The sequence below is a fragment of the Elephantulus edwardii genome, unplaced genomic scaffold, assembly GCF_000299155.1.
Source record: "Elephantulus edwardii isolate Elephantulus edwardi_28Jun2011 unplaced genomic scaffold, EleEdw1.0 scaffold00005, whole genome shotgun sequence".
Lineage (NCBI taxonomy): Eukaryota > Metazoa > Chordata > Mammalia > Macroscelidea > Macroscelididae > Elephantulus > Elephantulus edwardii.
The window spans coordinates 33,403,278-33,423,011 of record NW_006399755.1 but is presented as its reverse complement, the minus strand read 5'-3'; the positions used below and the strand labels follow the sequence as shown (position 1 = coordinate 33,423,011).

The following is a 19,734-nucleotide window of genomic DNA, read 5'->3' as shown; positions in this document are numbered from 1 at the left end:
TGAAAACACCAGCAGCACTGGATGCACCTGGATCAGATATCAGTGCACCAACAATGTCTTAAATACATACTATTGTTCTGGTAAGACAGAGAAACATCTGGATGAAATATTCAAGTGTTGTGAGCACAAGAGAAAGACCAAGGGTATAGTTTTCTTTTTGTCTTTTTAAATTTTAAGTGTAACCAGTGTTTGTATTTTCTTGTACGGAAACATGCACAGACAGCCAGAATGATACACAAAGAAGAAAAGAATAAAATGAGATGAAATTGCAGTCCTAGTGCTCACCACCTAGGTGCCCGGCTCTCCATTAAGGGCTTTGTAGACAATGTGTCATTCAATCACTACAGTCATCTTATGCAGTTGATGTTCACCATCTCCACAACACAAATCGAGATATTGAGGCTCAGAGACTGTAAGTTGAGTAAAGGTTGAGCATATGTGTATGCTTCATTCATCTTGGAATGCGGTAATAATGCAAAAAACTTCATGTGGTTTAAAATCTCAAAGACAGAAAGAATAGGGGCAGGGTTAGGAGTCACAACTCAAGCTCCTTTTCACTTCACAGGCAGTCTAGACTGACAGTACATGACACTACGAGTGTGAAGGGGAGGTCCTGAACTGGCAGAGGAGTACTGCAGTGATCTCACTCTTCTCATGACTACTGATTTGATTGGTCATGTGCTTTTGTTGACTCTGAAAAAAATTGCCCGGCACCAGCCATATCCTCCGAGGTCCCAGAAAAAAAGGCTTCCATCTTTCCTGGCAAGAATCTCGCTGAGCACCATGTAGCTTCCTTTGTAACAGAGACCCTAACCTTGCATGGTGGCAAACCTGGCTGAAACAGCAACTCCTCTTAGTTCTAATCTGCCTCTTGCCTCCATTCTAGAGCTGCTCTGGAGCAACTGAAGCACAGGGCACATGGGATCACTAAAAGCTATACTTGCTCACTGCTTTGCCTGGTTGGACCTTTGAGGCTGCGGGCTGCTGGCTGCAGGCTACACGCAATGCTGCTGGCTTGTTCTGTGCTCTGTGGCTCCTGCTACAGACACTATGTCTGGTGTTTTAGTTCTTACTCCTCATCAGCTGTCTCAAGAGACCAGGACAACTCAGCAGTGTCAGCTTGTTGCTCTGGGGGATAACTTTGATCAACAAGAGTCAGACAAATCCTTCTCTCTTTTGTTGTCATTGCATTTCCTTGTGGTCTTGCTGGGAATGCCCTGGTGGCCCAGCAAACGGCAGTGTCTTCTGTCAGTGCTGTGGCAAGTCAGGAAATGAACCCTTTCGTATTTGCTTGCTTTTCCTTCTCTCTTGGTTTACTCTGTCACGTTGTCTCCCATGAATGTACCCTTTCCTTTCCAAAAAAAGTGTTGTTAGCATGTTAATTTTTGTCCCCGGCAGTTTTCTAGAGAACCCAGGAAAAGATAATTATGTATGATAATAGACCTCTTGTAACCTCCTCTATGTATGATAACCAATGGTCAAGGTGATTGTGATTGGAAGACAATGATGAAGGTCAGAAGCCCTCCTTTTACAAAATTCTTAAAACATGATTTGTACTTTTACTTTTGTCTTATTTATGTACTTATTTCTAGAAACTGACCTTTATGCATTAAGCCAGAGACAAGGAAAGGTGTTCAGCTTTGTATAGTCAGTCAATCTTGACTTAATAAAGAGAAACATATTCCTTTCTTTTTACCATTGGAGATTGTATCTTTGAACAAAATCTCAAGTCAAAAAGACTTAAAGACTGAGCTGCAAAAATGCCAATTTTGTATGATTGGGGCCCAAAGAAAACAAATAAAACAAACAAGCTGCCAATTCAACTGATTTCTGGACCCCTCACATTGAGATCCTCTCTGTTGTTAACAAGATATTTATGAGAAGAAGAAAAATTGCTTTCTATTTAGGTTTCTAGTGCACATGCCACAAGAACAATAGTACATGGATATTTAGGAACTCTGAATGGAATACTCACCACCAACGAAGATCTCGACCCCACATATTGGATCCTTATTCCTCCTGCCACAGTCCAGCTTGCAGAGAAACAAGGTTTTTCCCAGGGGAAGGCCAGTGACTTGAAAACTGAGGGAGCTACTATTCTGAAAGTAAATTGCCTCATTGAATTTGTAGAGGAATAGCTTGTCAGAACTGGAAAGGCGTGAGCGGCCTTCTCTGGGATTCAATGAGCACGAAATATTCACAGCTGATCCAAGTGCAATTACATGGGAAGGCTTCACAGTCACGTCTCCATTCTTGCACACATCTAAAATAAGATAAATACAGCACTCAGCTGGCACATAAAAGTCCATTTCAGACTGCAGAGTTTATGTAATTCCCAATGGCGGAATGAAATCCCTTTCACATCATGGATATATACATATACATAATCCACACTGTTCTGGCTGTATGTGGTATATAATGAGACTAGCAGGCAGTTGTGTTAAAGTCTAACTGTATTTGAATTAAAAGAGGCATCCTTCTCAAAACAATAATATTATAAACCATACTGTAACAAGAAAGTGGTGAGAAAATAGGGTTTTAAAACATGCAGAAGCACAGTTCCAGGAACGTTCAACCTCTAGTATATATAAATCATTCACTGGGTTACTAAACAGGGCTTCTCAGAATAAGAATAAATCATATTTGCTTTTACAATCATTTATCATTTACAATGTTTATTTAAACATCATACCAAAAAAGTTCTAAATGGCTATTATAGATTTTAAGGGCAATTTAAGAATTCCTTCTCATGCTGTATTAGGAGCACTCCTGCTATAAAAGCACATGTAATATAGAAGACTGTATTATAACAGACAGAAAATATTTGAGACTCTGGTGTGTTAGTCTCCTCAAGAAATCAACTCATTGTCATTGAGTCAGAACCAACCCATAGCGCACCCTCCAGCAGGTTTTCAGAGGCTATAACTCATATGAGAAGAGATTGCCCATCTTTCTCCTGAGAAGCAGCCTGTGGATTTGAACCTCGTGCCTTTGGGTTGTCAGCACAACTCCTTATCCATTAGGTTACCAGAGCTCTATTGCATATTAATAGTTATCATCATGGATGTAAATAGGGTCTTCCTGGGTGATATTTTGATATTCCTTCAAGAAGATAAGGCTCTGGGTTGGACAAAACATTATCCTATATAACTAATGTAAGATCACATAAATATATTTCTTTTTAGAAAAAGTTCTCCATACTATTTCCCATATGCCAGATACCATATGCAACTCTCATTTAGAAGAAAGGTTGCTTCTACTTCCCAGAAGCTTTCCTATAAATAAATAATACTATTATGAAACCGTTGTTGTTGTGTATCGTCAAGTCAGAACTGACCCATAGCTAAACCTCCAGTGGGTTTTCAGAGACAGTAAATTGCACAAAATTGCACGGGAGGAGTTTGTCCACCCTTCTCCAGCGGAGCAGCTACTGGATTCAAACCTCATCCCTTTGGGATTGCAGCGCAATTTCTTGTCACTAGGCCACTAAAATTCCTAAAAATTGTTGCTTAGAGTTCTGGTGGCCAAGTAACAAGGAGTTGCACTGGCAATCCAAAGGTACACGGTTTGAATCCAACAGCTGTTCCATGGGAGAAAGATGGACCGTCTCCTCCTATGAGATTAACTGCCTCTGAACACCTGCTGAAGGGTCAGCTGTAGATTGGTTCTGACCCGATAATATAAAACAACATTATTCAGAAATTAATAGTTGCTTGTAGCATATACTAACTGTTGATAACAAGAACTTCAAAAGTAGAGATTCAGTCACCAGTTTTGGATGTGATTCAGTCTTCATTGAAAATCATTATTGAGTAGTAAAATTGCTTTGATTTTAAACTGCCACACACAGGAATTAGTAAAGAAGTTATTGAAATATAATAAACGTGCTAATAAAACATTTTTAATAAAAAGTTTTTCTTTTTCAGACTGAGATTTGTTTTCTGCTTCTTTGATATATTTTGTCTTCTTCAAATGCCAGAAGTCAAACTAACCTCCCAAAAAAGGAAAATGCCGTTGTTATTATTATTATTATTATTTTCGCATAATTGCACTCATTTGTGAAAATCCTCTTGTTAAAATGAACTGTAAAGTAAAATATGTATTTATGATGCCTAGCTCCAGTGTCTAACCACCTTCCTAGGAGTTAATTATGTGATAAAAAGTCAAAATTATGGCCAGTGATTACAACTTGGCCGCTAGAGCTCCATATGATGTGATTAGATTCTTACATTAATAATTAGCATAAAATGTTTAAAACCACAATAGTGACATAGTTCCAAACTTTTCCACTTAAATGACACCGAGATTGACTACGAAACACCAGAATGTTTACTTCTCAACTCATCGAGTCAGAACCAATTTGTTGCTGACCGTCCAACAGGTTTTTTGGGGCCATAAATTTCATGGGAGGAGATTACTCATATTTCTCCCATGGAGCAGCTGTTGAGTTCGAACTGCCTGCCCTTGGGTTGGCAGCACAACTCTGCTCATTAGGTGCCCAGAGCTTCCCATAGAACCATTGTCAGAAGTGCACATTATAAATGTAACTAAGAGTTTAAACTACAAATCTTTTCACAGATTAGCGTATAGCAACATCTTACCTATTTCAGCTTTAACCAACAGCCACATAATTATAAAAACAAATAGCAATGAGTATTCTCTCATAGTATATGCCATGAACGGTCAACTCTGGAATGGCTTCTGTAAAAGAGACAAATTAGTTGCTCTAATTAAATACATTTAGAGAATACTAAAATAAAAATTGTTCAGGACAACTTAAATACATTGAACTTTTCCACATTTCTAATATCTTTTTTTTTTAAATTAGGGACACGTTAAAATTTAGGACATCAGAAATTTCATCTTCTTCTTGCCAAGTTCTGAGGCTTGAGTGTCAGTGAAGGATGAGAGAAACAGGGCTTTCGAGTCCCTTAGATCTGAGTGTTAAATGCTTTGTGACCTTGGGAAAATTACTTAAACTTTCTAGGCTTCAATTCTTCATCAAGAAGGTGGGAATAATGAAATCTTTCTTTCAGAATTTTAGATATAAAGAAATTATACATGTATATATTTAAGCATAGGGCTTGGTACTCAATAATATTAACTCACAAACCACTCCTATTTTCAACAATTAGTGACATTTTGTTCCAAATAGAGATACATTTTTCTTGCAAGTTCTCACTTCTGTTAGTATCTACATACACAATTAATTTAGTGTTGATACCATTTTTCCTTTGATTCATACATTCATTTACCCGTACACTGTAACAGTTCTCTACATTATGCCTTCAGTGAAACACTATGTTAGTTGAAAGATATGCAAAGAATGCTGAAAAAGATGCCTTTCTTTTTCTCAAGGATCTTAAGGTATAACATCGGAAAGAAATATCAACAATACACTGTGGTATGTGATATTTTTATAATAAAAGAACACAGCTATTACTTCTCAGTGAGAAGAGGCAGTAAGGGGAGGAAATACAGTCACAGCACACTTTAATAAAGGAAAAGAAATGGCATCTAAATTGGATTTTTCTCCATGTTATGATCTTTACAGTCAAATGTCTTTGAGCAATCAACAAAACACTAGCGAACATTATCTTTCTGTTTATTCTCTGCTTTCAGCCAAGAACCACTAACACGAGCAATGATATTCCTTGTGCCATGGCTTCTTCTGAATCCAGCTTTAATTCCTGGCACTCTTCTATTGAGATACTGTTCCAGTATGGTGTTCCAGTATGTTCCAGGATGATGTGCAGCAAGAGTTTATGTACATGTGATATTAATGACATTGTTTGATAAACATTCTGTTGGATCACCCTTCTCATGTGGAAATGGGGACATGGGTAACATTGAGAAGAATGAGAAGCCCAGAACACTTAATTGTATTTATTCAAAACTTCTACACAGACCAAGAAGCAATACAGCAGAACAAGAGAACACTGTGTGGTTTAAACTCAGTAAAGATGTGCATCAAGGTTTTTTATTTTTTTTTTCTCCTGTGTCAGTTCTGTTATCAGTTTGTATGCTGAACAAATAATTTGAGAAGCTGGACTATATGAGGGAAAATGTGGCATCAATATTGGAGGAAGAAACATCAATAACCTGTCTTGTACAAAGGACACAACTTTTCTTGCAGAAAGTAAAGAAAACCTGAAGCATTTACTACAGATCAAAGACTGAAGCCTTCGATACGAGTTATATCTCAATTTCAAGAAAACAAACATCTTTACCACTTAATCAGTGGACAACAACATGCTATATGGAAAAAAGATTTAAACTGCCAACAATTTCATTTTACTTAGGTCTCCAACCAACACCTATGGTAGTGAGAGTCAAGAAATCAAAAGGCATGTTGCACTAGTGAAATCTGTAAAAGACCTCTCCAGGGTTCTAAAGAGCAATGCCTTCAGTTTAAAGACCAAGCCATGGTCTTTTCAGTTATTTCACATGCATCTGCAAGTTGGATAATGAATAAAAAAGAAGAAAGAAGAATCAGTGCCTGTGGATTGTGGTGTTGGAGAAGAGCACTGCAAAAAAAGTAGACAAGTCTGTCTTGAAGGAAGCGTAACCAGAGTGCTCCTTAGAGGCAAAGATGGTAAAATTTTGTCTCACTTTGTACACCTATGTCTACTTAGTTTCAGGCAGGAGTTGACTTCTTTTTAGCGATTTTATTTCCAGAAGCACATGACACTGAAAAGTTGTTGTTGTTGTTGTTGTTGTTAGGTGCAGTCGAGTTGACTCTATGAACAACAGATTGAATCCTTGCCCTATCTGGCACCATCCTCATGACCTCTAATCGTCTCTAGTCCAGTGTTACAGTCACTGTGTCAATCAATCTTGTTAAGCATCCTTCTCGCTTTCTCTGATCCTCCACCTTTTCCAACATAATGTCTTTTTCCAAAGACTAACACAGCCCGACAATGTACTCAAAGTATGTGAGATGAAATTTCACCATCCCTGTCTTTAAAGGAGCATTCTGGTTGCACTTCTTTCAAGACAAATTTCTCTTGGTTTTTTTGTTTGTTTGTTTTTATATATTTTTTTTTTTGGCAATCCACTATATATTCAATACTCTTCTCCAACACCACAGTTCAAAGGCATCAGTTCTTTGCCACCCTTCTTTATTTATTGTCCAACTTTTGTATGCAATAGAAATAATTGAAAATACTATGGCTTGGATCAAGTGCATACTAGACTCTAAACTGACCCTTGACAGTAGATTTCCTCAATGCAACACATCTTTAAATTTCATGAGCGCTGCTAACCCAAAGACACTCTCTTGGGTTTCATACTTACTAGAGGCTCTACAAATGTTGACTGTGAATCCAAGGATTATTAAATCATTGACAGGTTCAATCTTTTCTCCATCTGTTATGCTGTTGCCTATTGGTCAAATAGCGAGGATTTTTGTTTTCTGATGCTGAGATATAATTCATATTGAAGGCTGATGTCTTTTATTGTCTTCAGTAAGTACTTCAAGTGCTCTTCATTTTCTGTGAGAAGGGTTGTCTCATCTGCACAAAGCTTATGTTGATGAATCCTTTACCCATTCTGATGCCACATGAATGATGCCACCTTCTTGAATTATTTGCTCATCATACAGCTTGAATAGGCATGGAGAAAAGATATAACCCTGATATGTCACATCTTTTCTGGTTTTAAACTATCCAGTGTTCCCTTGTTCTGTTCAGACAACTGCTTTTCGATCTATGTATAGGCATCTGATACAGGCCATAGTCTTTGCAATCACTTGTTATGCATCAGAGAGTTGGACAATGACCAGGAAAGATAGAAGGAGAATTGATGCCTTTGAGCTGTGGTGCTGGAGAAGAGTATTGAGAGTACCATGGACTGCTAGGAAAACAAACAGATTAATCCTGGAAAGGGTTAAACCGGGTGGCTCCTTGGAGGCAAGGATTCTGAGGCTCCGTCTAACATACTTTGGACATGTTGTAAGGCGAGACCGGTCCTTGGAGGACATCATGCTTGGGAGGGTGGAGGGACAGCACAGGAGGGGAAGGCCCTCTATGAGGTGGATTGATTCAGTGACTGGGTTAATCGGGATGGGAGTGTCAGAGACAGTGTGATTGGCACAGGACAGAGCAGAGTTTAGGGTTGTTGTACATAGGGTCGCTATGAGTCGCAAGTGACTCGAAGGCACATAACAACAACAACATAGGTTTTGAATGAGCACAAATAAGTGCACTGGGATTCTCTTTCTTCTCAATGTTATAATTTGTTATGATACACAAAGTCAAATTCATTGGCATAATCAATAAAATGCAAATAAATGTATTTCTGATGCCTCTGTTTCAGCTAAAATCTATCTGACATCAGCAATTATATCCCTATGTCAGCCTCTTCTGAATCCTGCCTGAATTTCTTGCAGTTTTCTTTTGACACTGTTCAAGATGTTTTTGAGTCACTAAAAATTGCTAATGCAAATATTTACATCTTGGCTCTATACCCAGAAATGTATTAAATTTTTATATCTTGGCCCTATACTGAGAAATGTACCAGGAAAAATTCACTTACTCATTGAAATTAATGGTACCTACATTAGGGTCTGGAGATACAATATTTCTGTCCATTGGAGTTCTAGGGATGTACCCATTCTCCCTTTCACTTGTATACCTCAAACCTGTTTAAAATTCAGTAAAGCTCAAAATATTAGCCTTTCTCAATTTTTTCCTGCCTTTCTCTCCTCTTCCACAACTTTAAAACTTTACATGACTTTGGTACACTGATGGCATTGTTTTTTATTTGTTTCTAGGAATGTCTGTCTGTATTTCATTGACGATGCAAAAGCATTTGACTGTGTGGATCACAATAAATGGTGGCTAACTCTGAGAAGAATAGGAATCCAAGAACACTTGATTGGCTTATGTGAAAGCTATACTTGGACCAAGAGGCAGTCATCAGAACAGAGCAAGGAACCACTGCATGGTTTAAAATCAGAAAGGGTGTATTCCAGGGATGTGTCCTATCTCTATACCTTTTCAACCTATAGACAGAACAGATCATCAGGAGGCTGGGCTCTATGAGGAGAAATGTGGCATCAGAATTGGAGGAAAACTCATCAATAACCTGTGTTATGCAGATGACACAACCCTGCTTGCTGAAACTGAGGAGGACCCAAAGGAAGCACTTGCTACAAAGGGTCAATGACTGCAGCTTTCAATATAGATTGAAGCTCAACATCAAGAAAACAAAGATTCTCACCACTGGGCCAATTGGCAGCATCATGATAGATGGTAAAGAGATTGAGATTGTGAACAGCTTTTGTTTACTTGGCTCCACAAACAACACTCTTCATACCAGCAGTCAGGAACTCAAAAGATGAATTGCATTGAGAAAGTCTGCTTTCAGAGACCTCTCCAGAGTACTGAAGAGCAACGATGTCAGACTAAGGTATGCCTTATCCAGGCCACGGTCTTCCCAAATACGTGTTATGCATAAGAAAGTTGGACAAGACTAGGGATGATAGAAGTAGAATTGATGCCTTTGAGCTGTGGTGCTGAGAAGAGTACTGAATATGCCATGGACTACTAGGAGAACAAACAAGTTTTTCCTAGAGAGAGTGAAGCCAGACTGCTCCTTGGAGGCAAGGATTCTGAAGCTTTGTCTGACCTACTTTGGACATGTTGCCAGGAGGGACGGGTCCTTGGAGAGGGACATCATGTTTGGGAATGTGGAGGGACAGCACAGGAGAGGAAGACCCTCCATGAGATGGATCAATTAAGTGACTGGGGTGGGTACATCAGAGACAATAAGACTGGCACAGTATAAAGCAGAGTTTAGGGCTATTGTACATAGGGTCACTATGAGTCACAGGGGACTCGACAGCACGTAACAACAACAACTTCCTCCCTATGATCTCTTGTGTGATCTTCTGGATGTAGATATTCCATATGCTAAAGACTCTTAAATACACATGTTCAATTCTCAACTGTCCCTGGACTCCAGTCTCGTATTTCTCTCTCCTTGGTGTCAACTCTCGTTGTCCAGCTGACTTCTCAATAATAATAATATGTCAATTAGAATTCTTGACCTCCTTTCTCTAAAACTAGGCCTTTCCCCAGCCTGTTCTGCCAGCAACTTTCTCAGGTCCTTAAAAATTAAAACTCACCATTAACTGTACCTTCTTTCTTATTCCTCATAACTAAAGGAACACTAAGTCTTGTCCTCTGAAAGTTCTGAACATAGATCAATACACTTCTATCCATTCTACTCTTCACAGTCTCTTTGAAACTGTCTCCTGTAGATATTGTCATAGTCCCTTACCATGTCTTCACAATGCCATTCTTACTTCTTTCTAGATCACTTTTACAAAGAAATGTTCCTTCTAAAATCATGAGTCATATCACTTCTAACCACTACAAGTTTAACCCTTCAGTGGGTTCTCACTGCTGTTAGAATAAAATCCAAAGTTCTTATCACTCACACCATCTCTCGGGCACTGCCTGCCCATACCTCTCCCATTTTGCCAGCATCATCAGCTCTACTTGTTTCACTTTGCTCTAGTCACACTGACCTTCTTAGCAAGACAAGCTCTGTGATGCCTGGACAGCTTTGTACTTTCCATTTCCTCTGCTAGAAGCCTCCTCCCCTCATTCTTTGTGTGGTTAGCTTATTTTATAACACTCAGTTCTTAGGTCCTATGTCACTGCCTTATGGAGCTCCTTCCTGACCACCCATCCAGAGTGATCTTTGCCCATTATTTCCTTCATGGTACAAGCAGTAGGAATGTGGTTTAGTTGCACACTTATTTGTTAGAGTCAGTAACAATGTTGTTTAGTTGCACATTTATTTGTTTGCCATCTACTCTCTGTTCTAGAATATAAGCCCAACGAGAGCAGGAACACTCACTGTTTTGCTCATAGCTGTTTACCAGCACTTAGCAATGGGTAAAAGAAAGTAATCAATAAATTGTGGTGTTCTTGTGTACCATTGAGTTGGAGTTGATCCATAGCTGACCCTCCAGCAAGTTTTCAGAGTCAGTTAATCATACCGGAGGAGAATCAATATCTATTGAATAAAGAATAGAAAAAGGATAAGGAAGAATAAGAGATACAGAAAACTCCCTATACACATCCACATGGCAGGCAGAATAATAGTCCTTAAAAAGTCCATATTTTAATTCTCAGAATTTTTAACTATATTACCTTATAGGGTCTTGCTATTTTAGTCAATGGGTTAATATTAAAGATCCTGAGATAGGGATATTTATTTTCCTAAATGGTCATTCTTTGGACATGTTGCAAGGAGGGACCATTTCTTGGAAAGGGACATCATGCTTGGGACAGTGGAGGGACAGCTCAAGAGAAGAAGACCCCTCATGAGGTAGATTGACTCAGCGACTGGGGTAATGGGGATAGGTGTGCCAGAGACGTTGAGATTGGCACTGGATAGAGCAGGGTTTAGGGCTGTTGTATGTAGGGTCACTATGAGTCACAAGAGACTTGGTGGCACACAACAACAACAACAAAATTATATACGTGGGCCAAATCTATGCTCATGAATACATGTGAAGAAGAAGGCAGAAAAGTGTCAGGGAGATGTTGTGTGAGATGAATGTGACCTTCTTCTGCTATCTTTAAAGACAGACGAAGGAGGTCATGAGCTCAGGAATGCAGTGACTGAGACAAAGTAGGAAGGAAAGCCCTGTGACTTCTTCATAAAATTAGCCAATAAAATCCTCCGCAGATCACAACAGAATGTTAACCAATATATTACTTAAAGATGAGCCTTGTAAGTTGGAAGCCACTCAACGCAGTGACCACAACGGATCTGAGATCAACAACAGTTATGAAGACAACACACGATTGGACAATGTCTTGTTGTTCTGTTATACATTGATGTGTCATGAGTCAGTGTCAACTCGGAAGCAGGTAACAATAACAACATGTTCCAGGGGCTCTGGTATAGTGCATAACAAGACAGACATGGTTTTTACTCCTGTGAAACTAACATTCTAGAGAAGGGAGACAGAAAACAAAGAAATAAACGACAAGCACATAAGTGCATATAATTATAACAGAAGACTACAAAACCAAGAAAGGAGAGAGATAGGAAGGGATAAGAAGGGATAGGATAGTTAATGAAAGCAAGGTGATACTTGAGTTGAGATTCAACTGACCAGGAGCACAGGGCATGTGAAGATTGGAGAAAGAGCAGCCTATGCAGAAAAATTCATCAGTGCATAGCCTGGGACAGAGAAATGAAGTCGCCATAGTTAAGATGTAGAAATAGTGAGGTCAGAAAAACAGAATGTGATAAGAATGATATAAAATGAAATTAAAGAAGAGGGCATAAGCTAGACTTATCCTGGACTTCTTTTCTATGGGAAAGATTTTTTGATTTTACCTTCATATTTACAGAAAAATTAATGAAGAGATTTAATGGTAGATACCATAAGATATGAGTGACATTGAGGGAGATTACTCCTGTTCTGGATACGAAGGCCAGATTTGTGTAGAAAGACAAGAAACGGCAGAGACAACTGCTTAAGGGCCTGGAGGGTTAAAAAAAATGATGGAGATGTGGACCATTTTGTAGAAATGGAGACAGAAATAAGCAGTGGGATCTGAGCACACCTTACCTAAGTCTTCAAGTCAGACTGGAGGTTCTTAACAGAATCCTCACAGTATCCGGAATCCTTCTAAACCAGATACCATTGGGTCAGTTTAGACTCATGCTCAACCCCATGTGGCCAGAGTAGATCTGTGCTTCACAGGATTTTCAATTATTTTACAATGGATTTTTTTTTCTACCTCCTCCTCCCAAAGCACCTCTGGTAAATTTGAACTGCCAATGTTTCAGTTAGTAGCTGAAAGCATTAACTACTTACATCACCTAAGACGTCCATCTCTATCTTACTCACTGTAATCAATTCTGACTTAAAGCAACTCTGAAGGAGAGATGGCTTCCAAGGATGTACATCTTTATAGAAACAACTGTTCCACCTTCATCTCAAAAGGAGATTGCGAGTTACAGCCACTATTAACCTTTTGGTTAGCAGATAAATGCTTTAAGCATAATACCACTAAAGCTCCCTAGCCTTATCTCTGTTATTATTATTATGTACTGTTGAGTACATAATAATAATTCCAGTAGCCAGGAAATAAAAAAACGTATTGAGATGGGAAAGTCTGCGGTTAGGAACCTCTCTAAAGTACTCAAGAGCAACGGTGTCTCTCTGGAGACTAAGGTGCGCCTGATACAGGCCATGGTTTTTGCAATCACTTGTTATGCATCACAAAGTTGGACAATGACTAGGGAGGATAGAAGGAGAATTGATGCCTTTGAGCTGTGGTGCTGGAGAAGAGTATTGAATGTACCATGGACTGCCAAGAAAACAAACAGATTCATCTGAGAGAGAGTTAAACCAGGCTGTTCCTTGGAGGCAAGGATTCTGGGGCTTCGTCTGACATACTTTGGACATGTTGTAAGGAGAGACAGGTCTTTAGAGAGGGACATCATGCTGGGTAGAGTAGAGGGACAGTGCAGGAGGGGAAGACCCTCTATGAGGTGGATTGATTCAGTGACTGGGGTAATCGGGATGGGTGTGTCAGAGACAATGAGATTGGCACAGGATAGAGCATGGTTTAGGGCTGTTGTACATAGGGTCGCTATGAGTCGCAAACGACTCGACGGCACATAACAACAACAACTGTTGAGTCAGAACTGATTCATAGCTGACCCTCCAGGGAGTTTTCAGACAGCAAATCACATAGAAAGAGATTGCTCATCTTTTTTCCAGAGGACCTTGTGTATTTGAACCACATGCCAGTTGGTTTTCAATGTAACTCCTTCAACCAACAGGTGTTTCAAGTCCTCCTCACTGTCAGCAAGCAAGATTGTAGACCTGTATAATACAGGCTATTGAAGAGTCTCCCTCCAATCCTGATGCCACACTCCTCTTCATAGCACCCAACTTCTTTAATAATTTGTTCAGCATTCAGATTAAATAGGTATAGATAGAGCATACAACCCTGGCACACTCTCTTCTTACTTTTAAACTGTACAGTGTTTTTATGCTCTGTTTCCACAACAGCCTTCTGATCCAAGTATAGGTTTTGCATAAGCACAATTAAGTGCTGATGAAGTGTCAACAACTTCATCTTCCTTGGATCCACAATTAACACCCTAAGTACCAGCAGTCAGGAAATAAGGAGATATATTGGCACTGGGAGAATCTGAAGTTAGGGACATTTCCAAAGTGCTGAGGAGTAATGATGTCAGTTTGAGGACTAAGATGTGCCTGATTCAGGCTATAGTCCTTCCAATCACTTGCTATACATCTGAGAGCTGGACCATGACTAAGGATGACAGAAGAATGGTTGTCTTTGAGCTGTGGTGTTGGAACAAGGTTCATATCTTTTGTTCATAGGGTCACTACGAGTCTCACTCAATGGCACCTAACAACAACAACATATTGTGGTTGACATCACTAATAAGTTTTTGTATAACTGCATTCACTTTAGCTACTGCCTTAAAATCTGAGATATTTTGGTATAGAGGGAGTGATAGATTGAAGTGGAAGATAGTTTGATGAACAAATACATAGGAATTAAATAGGTCTACTTCCTAATTGCTAGAGATGTTACAGCACAACTTTACAGGGATTTTTAATGAGCTTGGCAATTTGTGAAGATGAAGATACATATTTTTTATATATAAATATATGTGTGTGTGTATATATGTATGTATATACACATTTCCAAATAGTAATTGAAGGTTATATATAAATATAGATAAAATAGAGGATACATTTGAATTTACATAGAAAATTCATCTGAGTAAAACTTGCTCACTTCTCTGAATACAAGATAAGAGATAGCTTCTCATTTATGAGAAACTCAGAACACCAAAGACCTTCAGGTAAATGAAGTAGCTTTCAATAAAATGAAACCTCTCATCAACAGTAAACATCCTTCATGCTTAAGGGGTCAATATTAAAACTACATCATGAATCAGAAACTCAAAGAGTAAGATGTGCCATTGACTCATCACTCAAGTTGTGATACGTTTCCAGAGCATGAAAACAATGTCTCAGATGAGGAGAAACCAGAACCAGAAATATCGTGTTTGACAGGAGAACAGAGGGGATAACCACCCTTCAGGGAGTCTCTTTTACCACAGCTCCAGAGAGCAGCACAAACACATAGCTCCTTCATTTCTCTCTAGGCTAAGAAGAAATCCCTAAGCTTCCTTCTTCAGGAGAAACTTCACACAGGTAGCATACTTTTCTACTTCTACTCTCCTGCCATCCCTTTCCTGCTTCTCCCCACTTCTCCCTTCTTCTCGCCTCCCCTCCTTTCTCATCACCTCCATTCTCCTTTCTCCCCCTCTTTCTGTGGTTTCCTCTTCTCTTACCCCCTCCTCTCTCTTGTCTTTCCAAAAGTACTATATTCAATGCAAAAAAAAGTATGATACTGTGGAAAAGAGCTACTTTATCGTAGCTGAAGTACATATAATTGGCTAAGTGGTCCATTTCCTCATCTGTACAAAAGGACTCCAAGAGGTGTAATAAATAAGCATTTGGTTGGAAAGTTTGGCTGTTCAAATCTACCCAGCAGTTCTGTGGGAGAAATACCTGTAAATATGGTCTTGAAAAGATTACAGTCTAGAAAACCCTATTGAGCAAGTCTCCTTTGTCACATGCTTTAGATACTATTGCAAATATTTTTCTTAGTATACAGTATACCTTTGTATTCATTCTGATGTGCATAGTCCCTCTGAATCAAGATCAATTTGACAGCACACAACAATAGCAGTGATGGGCAGAGTTCCATCAACTTAAAGTTACTGTGACATTTAAGTGGTAGCATCAAGGGGTCATCAGAGTATCTAACACAAAATACACCCTGCTGAGCAGTTTCCATTTTCCCTTTATTTCTTTCCTTGAATTCTATGTAGCTTTCAATGTCTTGGTATTTCGTGAAGTAGATGTTAGACAAGCTTTTTTTTTTCAATTTTGACTATAATGATTTTTTTAAAGCCCCAGGGGAGGTGGGGGAAGAACTTCAAAGGTAATCGAGAAAGTACCACACCCTGCTACTGCCTGCTGCTTTCAACAGTTCACATGCCAGTTTGGGCTATCACAGAAGAATGCAGGGATAATTCAGAATATACACTATGCCTCTATGAAGGAGAAGGAGCCCCACCCTAAAGCACACAATAAGCGTTACTTTTATTTTAAGGTCTTTGCATATGACAAATACACTTACAACAATCAAAAGAAATATACAGCAGTATCAGCCGGTTCAATCATGTATTCAACTGTACTGCTAACCTCAACACAACATTTCTTTGGTGGTTTGAATCCAGGAAACTTTCTGTGGAAGAAAGATGGACTATCTCCTACCAAGCTATTATTCACAACCGTGGAAACATAATGGAGATTCAACTATGAGTAAGAAGTGACCTGACCTGACAGCAATGAGTGATGATACTTATTCAGGAAGAAATAATTATGTTTTCCTGTCATATAACTAGAAGCAAAACTCCCCACTTTCACTACTATTATGTAGATTTCCACTCATAACAACCTTGTTGAACAGACAAGAATTGTCCCATTTCAAGGCTTCAACTCTTTACGGAAACAAACTGCATTATCTTTCTCTTATGGAGCAGTTGGTAGGTTTCAGACCACTGATCTTTGGGTTAACATGTAGAATCCTTAACCACAGTGTCACCCAGAGCTCTTTTACTGCTGTACCGTTCTTTTAAATTGGGAGTAATCTTCAACATACTATATAAAAATGTGTAAAAATTTTCTCTAAGCCTAAGGAAGTCATTTATCTCCTCCATAATATATCAAACACTGAAAATAAAACATTGATTAGATATGGAATTAAGACTGTAAGAGATTAAACAAAGTGTAATGTTAAATATATATGTGTACTTAATATGAAATATTAATTCAATGTTAAATAATAATGTTATGTTAATGCAAAGTTAATGAAATATGAATAACTACTTTAAATAGGAGCTTTGCATTGATAAATATTTAATACATTACATCTTGGTAGGATAAGCCTTCAGATACAGTCTTAGATTGTCTAATAATTAAATCGACCTTTTGGTGAGTAGTAGAGCACCACTGTACCAGCACCAGGACTCCTTTTGTTGTTGTTGTTGTTAGGTACCATGAAGTCAAGTACAACTCATACTGACCCTATGAACAGTTGATCTGAACTCTGTCCCAGCCTGTGCCATCTTCATCATCTCCGACACACTAAAGGACATCTCTGAAGTCACTGTGTCAGTTCATCTCTTTGAGGATCTTCCTCTCCTTTGCTGACTCTCCAGCTTTCCAAGCATGATGTCCTTTTCCAAGGAATAGCCTCACTTAGTTACATGTTCAAAGTATGAGAGATGAAGCTTGGCTGTCATTGCCTCTAAAGAGCACTCTGGCTACACTCTTTCCAAAACATATGCTTGTTCTTTTGACAATCCATGAGCTATGCAGTATTCTTCTCCAGCACCATTAACCCAAAGGCATGAATTCTTTTTCTGTCATCCTTATTCATTGTTCAGCTCTAATGGACAGCAAGTGATTGAGAAGACCATGGTGCACATTAGTCTTCAAACAGACATTTTGAAGAAAACAACATTTTGAAGAGGTTCCTGAAAGCAGATTTGCCTGATGCAATCAATGGATCAAAGTCACACAAGTGTTGAGGACTTTCCTTCATAGGGTCACTATGAGTCACCTAGGACTCGCCCACACTTAACAACAACAACAACAATCAATATGTTTAGTGATTTCCTGACTGCTGGTACCAAAACTTTTAGGCCATAATTGATTATTGTTCCAAGCAAGATGAAATAAATCATTGACAGCTTCAATCCTTTCTCCATCTATTATAATGGTGACTGTTGGTCCTGAGGTGAGCAACTTTACTTTCTTGATATTGAAATGCAAACAAAACCCACAATTAAATATTATATTACCCTTGCTAATATGACCATAAAAAAATAAAAATCCCCAGCCAGTGCTAGTGGGGATAATGAGGAGACTGAAATCTTGATCCACTGCTAGTGAGACTATGAAATGGCACAACCATTATGGAAAATTGTGTGATGTTTCCTAAAAAAAAAAAAGGATATAAAACTACCTTATGATCTAGCAATCTCACTATAGAAAACTGATAGAAGTGGCTTGATGACACAGACATATGCACATCTGTGTTCCTTGTTCAGAGCAATATTCTCAATAGTAAAGAGACAGAAACAACCTAAGCATCCATAAACAAATAAATGGATGAATAATATGTCGTACATAAACACACTACAATAGGAGGCAACCATAAAGAATGAAAATGAGACTGTGAAACATCTTATGAATCTGAGGATGTTATGCAAATGAAATAAGCAATCATAAAAAAAAAACTGTTGCATGATCTATTTTTAAAAAATTCAAAAAAAGGTATGCGTTTAAAAAACCTCCCAATGTTCATTGATGGTTACCAAAGGATAGGGGTTGGAGGAATGGGAGTCACTACTTAGATAATAGATACTTGTTATTTTGGTGGGAGGAATCATAAAACTGAATGAAATGTGCACTTATTGGTCAAGGTAAAGTGCCTCACTAGGAAATAAAAGAGAATGACAATTTTGGTAAATGTTAGGAGATAAGTATCATTTCATAACAATCACCAAACATACATAGTTACATATGTAACCATATACACACATACATAGGTATTTATGTATAAAAATAAGTGGTGATGGTATTATCTACTGTTGAGTCTCATACGACTCATAGTGACCCAGTACAGTAGCTCTGAACTCTGAACCCAGACCTATCTTGAACCAAGATCAGGGTCTCTGACACACCTGCCCCTAGGAGCCCAATTACTTTGTCAGTCCATCTCATCCAGGGTCTCCCTCTCCAGTATTGTCCCTCTGCCCTTCCAAGCATGATGTTCTTCTTCAAGCACTGGTCTCTATAGAGATTCACAGGTATATAAATACATACATATAACATTAAGTACACTGTGGCACCTCAGTGATTCTTCTTAGACATATCAGTAACCAAACACATCTTGGCCTTGGTTTTCTGGATTTGGTGAATCAGGATCATGATCTTGTGGGATAATATGTACTAGTACAATAAAACTCATAAAGTTTATGTTCTATATACTAGTTAGATAGGAAATAGTCAGGAATAGTAAAAGCTTGTGAACAGTCATCTAAGATATAACTAACCATCTGTTTTCATCTGAAGTAAATGAGAGGAAAAGAAGTCAAAGTCTCACAGAAGAAACTAAATTTCAGTACTAACAGTTTACATGAATTCTGCTAGACGGTTCCAGGCTAAAAACAATGACCTTTCTGATCAGGGTCACAACAGAAAAGTCATAACTGAAAGAGAGAAAAATGTGGAACAGACCTTACATCTCAAGCAAATTGGATCAATAGAGAGAGTACAGAATTTCCTAAGACCATCACCCTAAAATACTCCTTAAACTTTGAATTAAAACTACCCCTGAATCATGAACTAATCTGTTATATGAGCACAGGAAGAAGGAAGGCCAGGCAATCTCCTCTCATGCAGTTTACAGTCTCTGAAAACTCCTGGGAGGGTCAACTATGAGTCAGTTCTGACTGATAATAAATTTTGAGATTTTGAATGAAGAATATTACCCATGAGTACTTCACACTTGCCTAAAAAAAAATAATTACTCTTAATGATTAGTCTAAAGCAAAAATGAAAGGGAAAGG

The 19,734-nt window shown here is 38.5% G+C and overlaps 1 protein-coding gene across 2 annotated transcripts in view; it reads right to left on the bottom strand.

Annotated features, from left to right (window-relative positions):
• LOC102876243 (interleukin-12 receptor subunit beta-2-like) overlaps window positions 1–4,677 on the bottom strand; it is a 143,274-nt gene extending 138,597 nt beyond the window's left edge. For both annotated transcript variants that reach the window (XM_006879779.1, XM_006879780.1), the window contains exons 1-2: window positions 4,602–4,677; window positions 1,976–2,263 (exon numbers count right to left, since the gene is read on the bottom strand). In XM_006879779.1, the coding sequence (XP_006879841.1) occupies window positions 1,976–2,263; window positions 4,602–4,677 (364 nt within the window). The remainder of the gene's footprint in view (window positions 1–1,975; window positions 2,264–4,601) is intronic.
• Window positions 4,678–19,734: the final 15,057 nt, after the last annotated feature.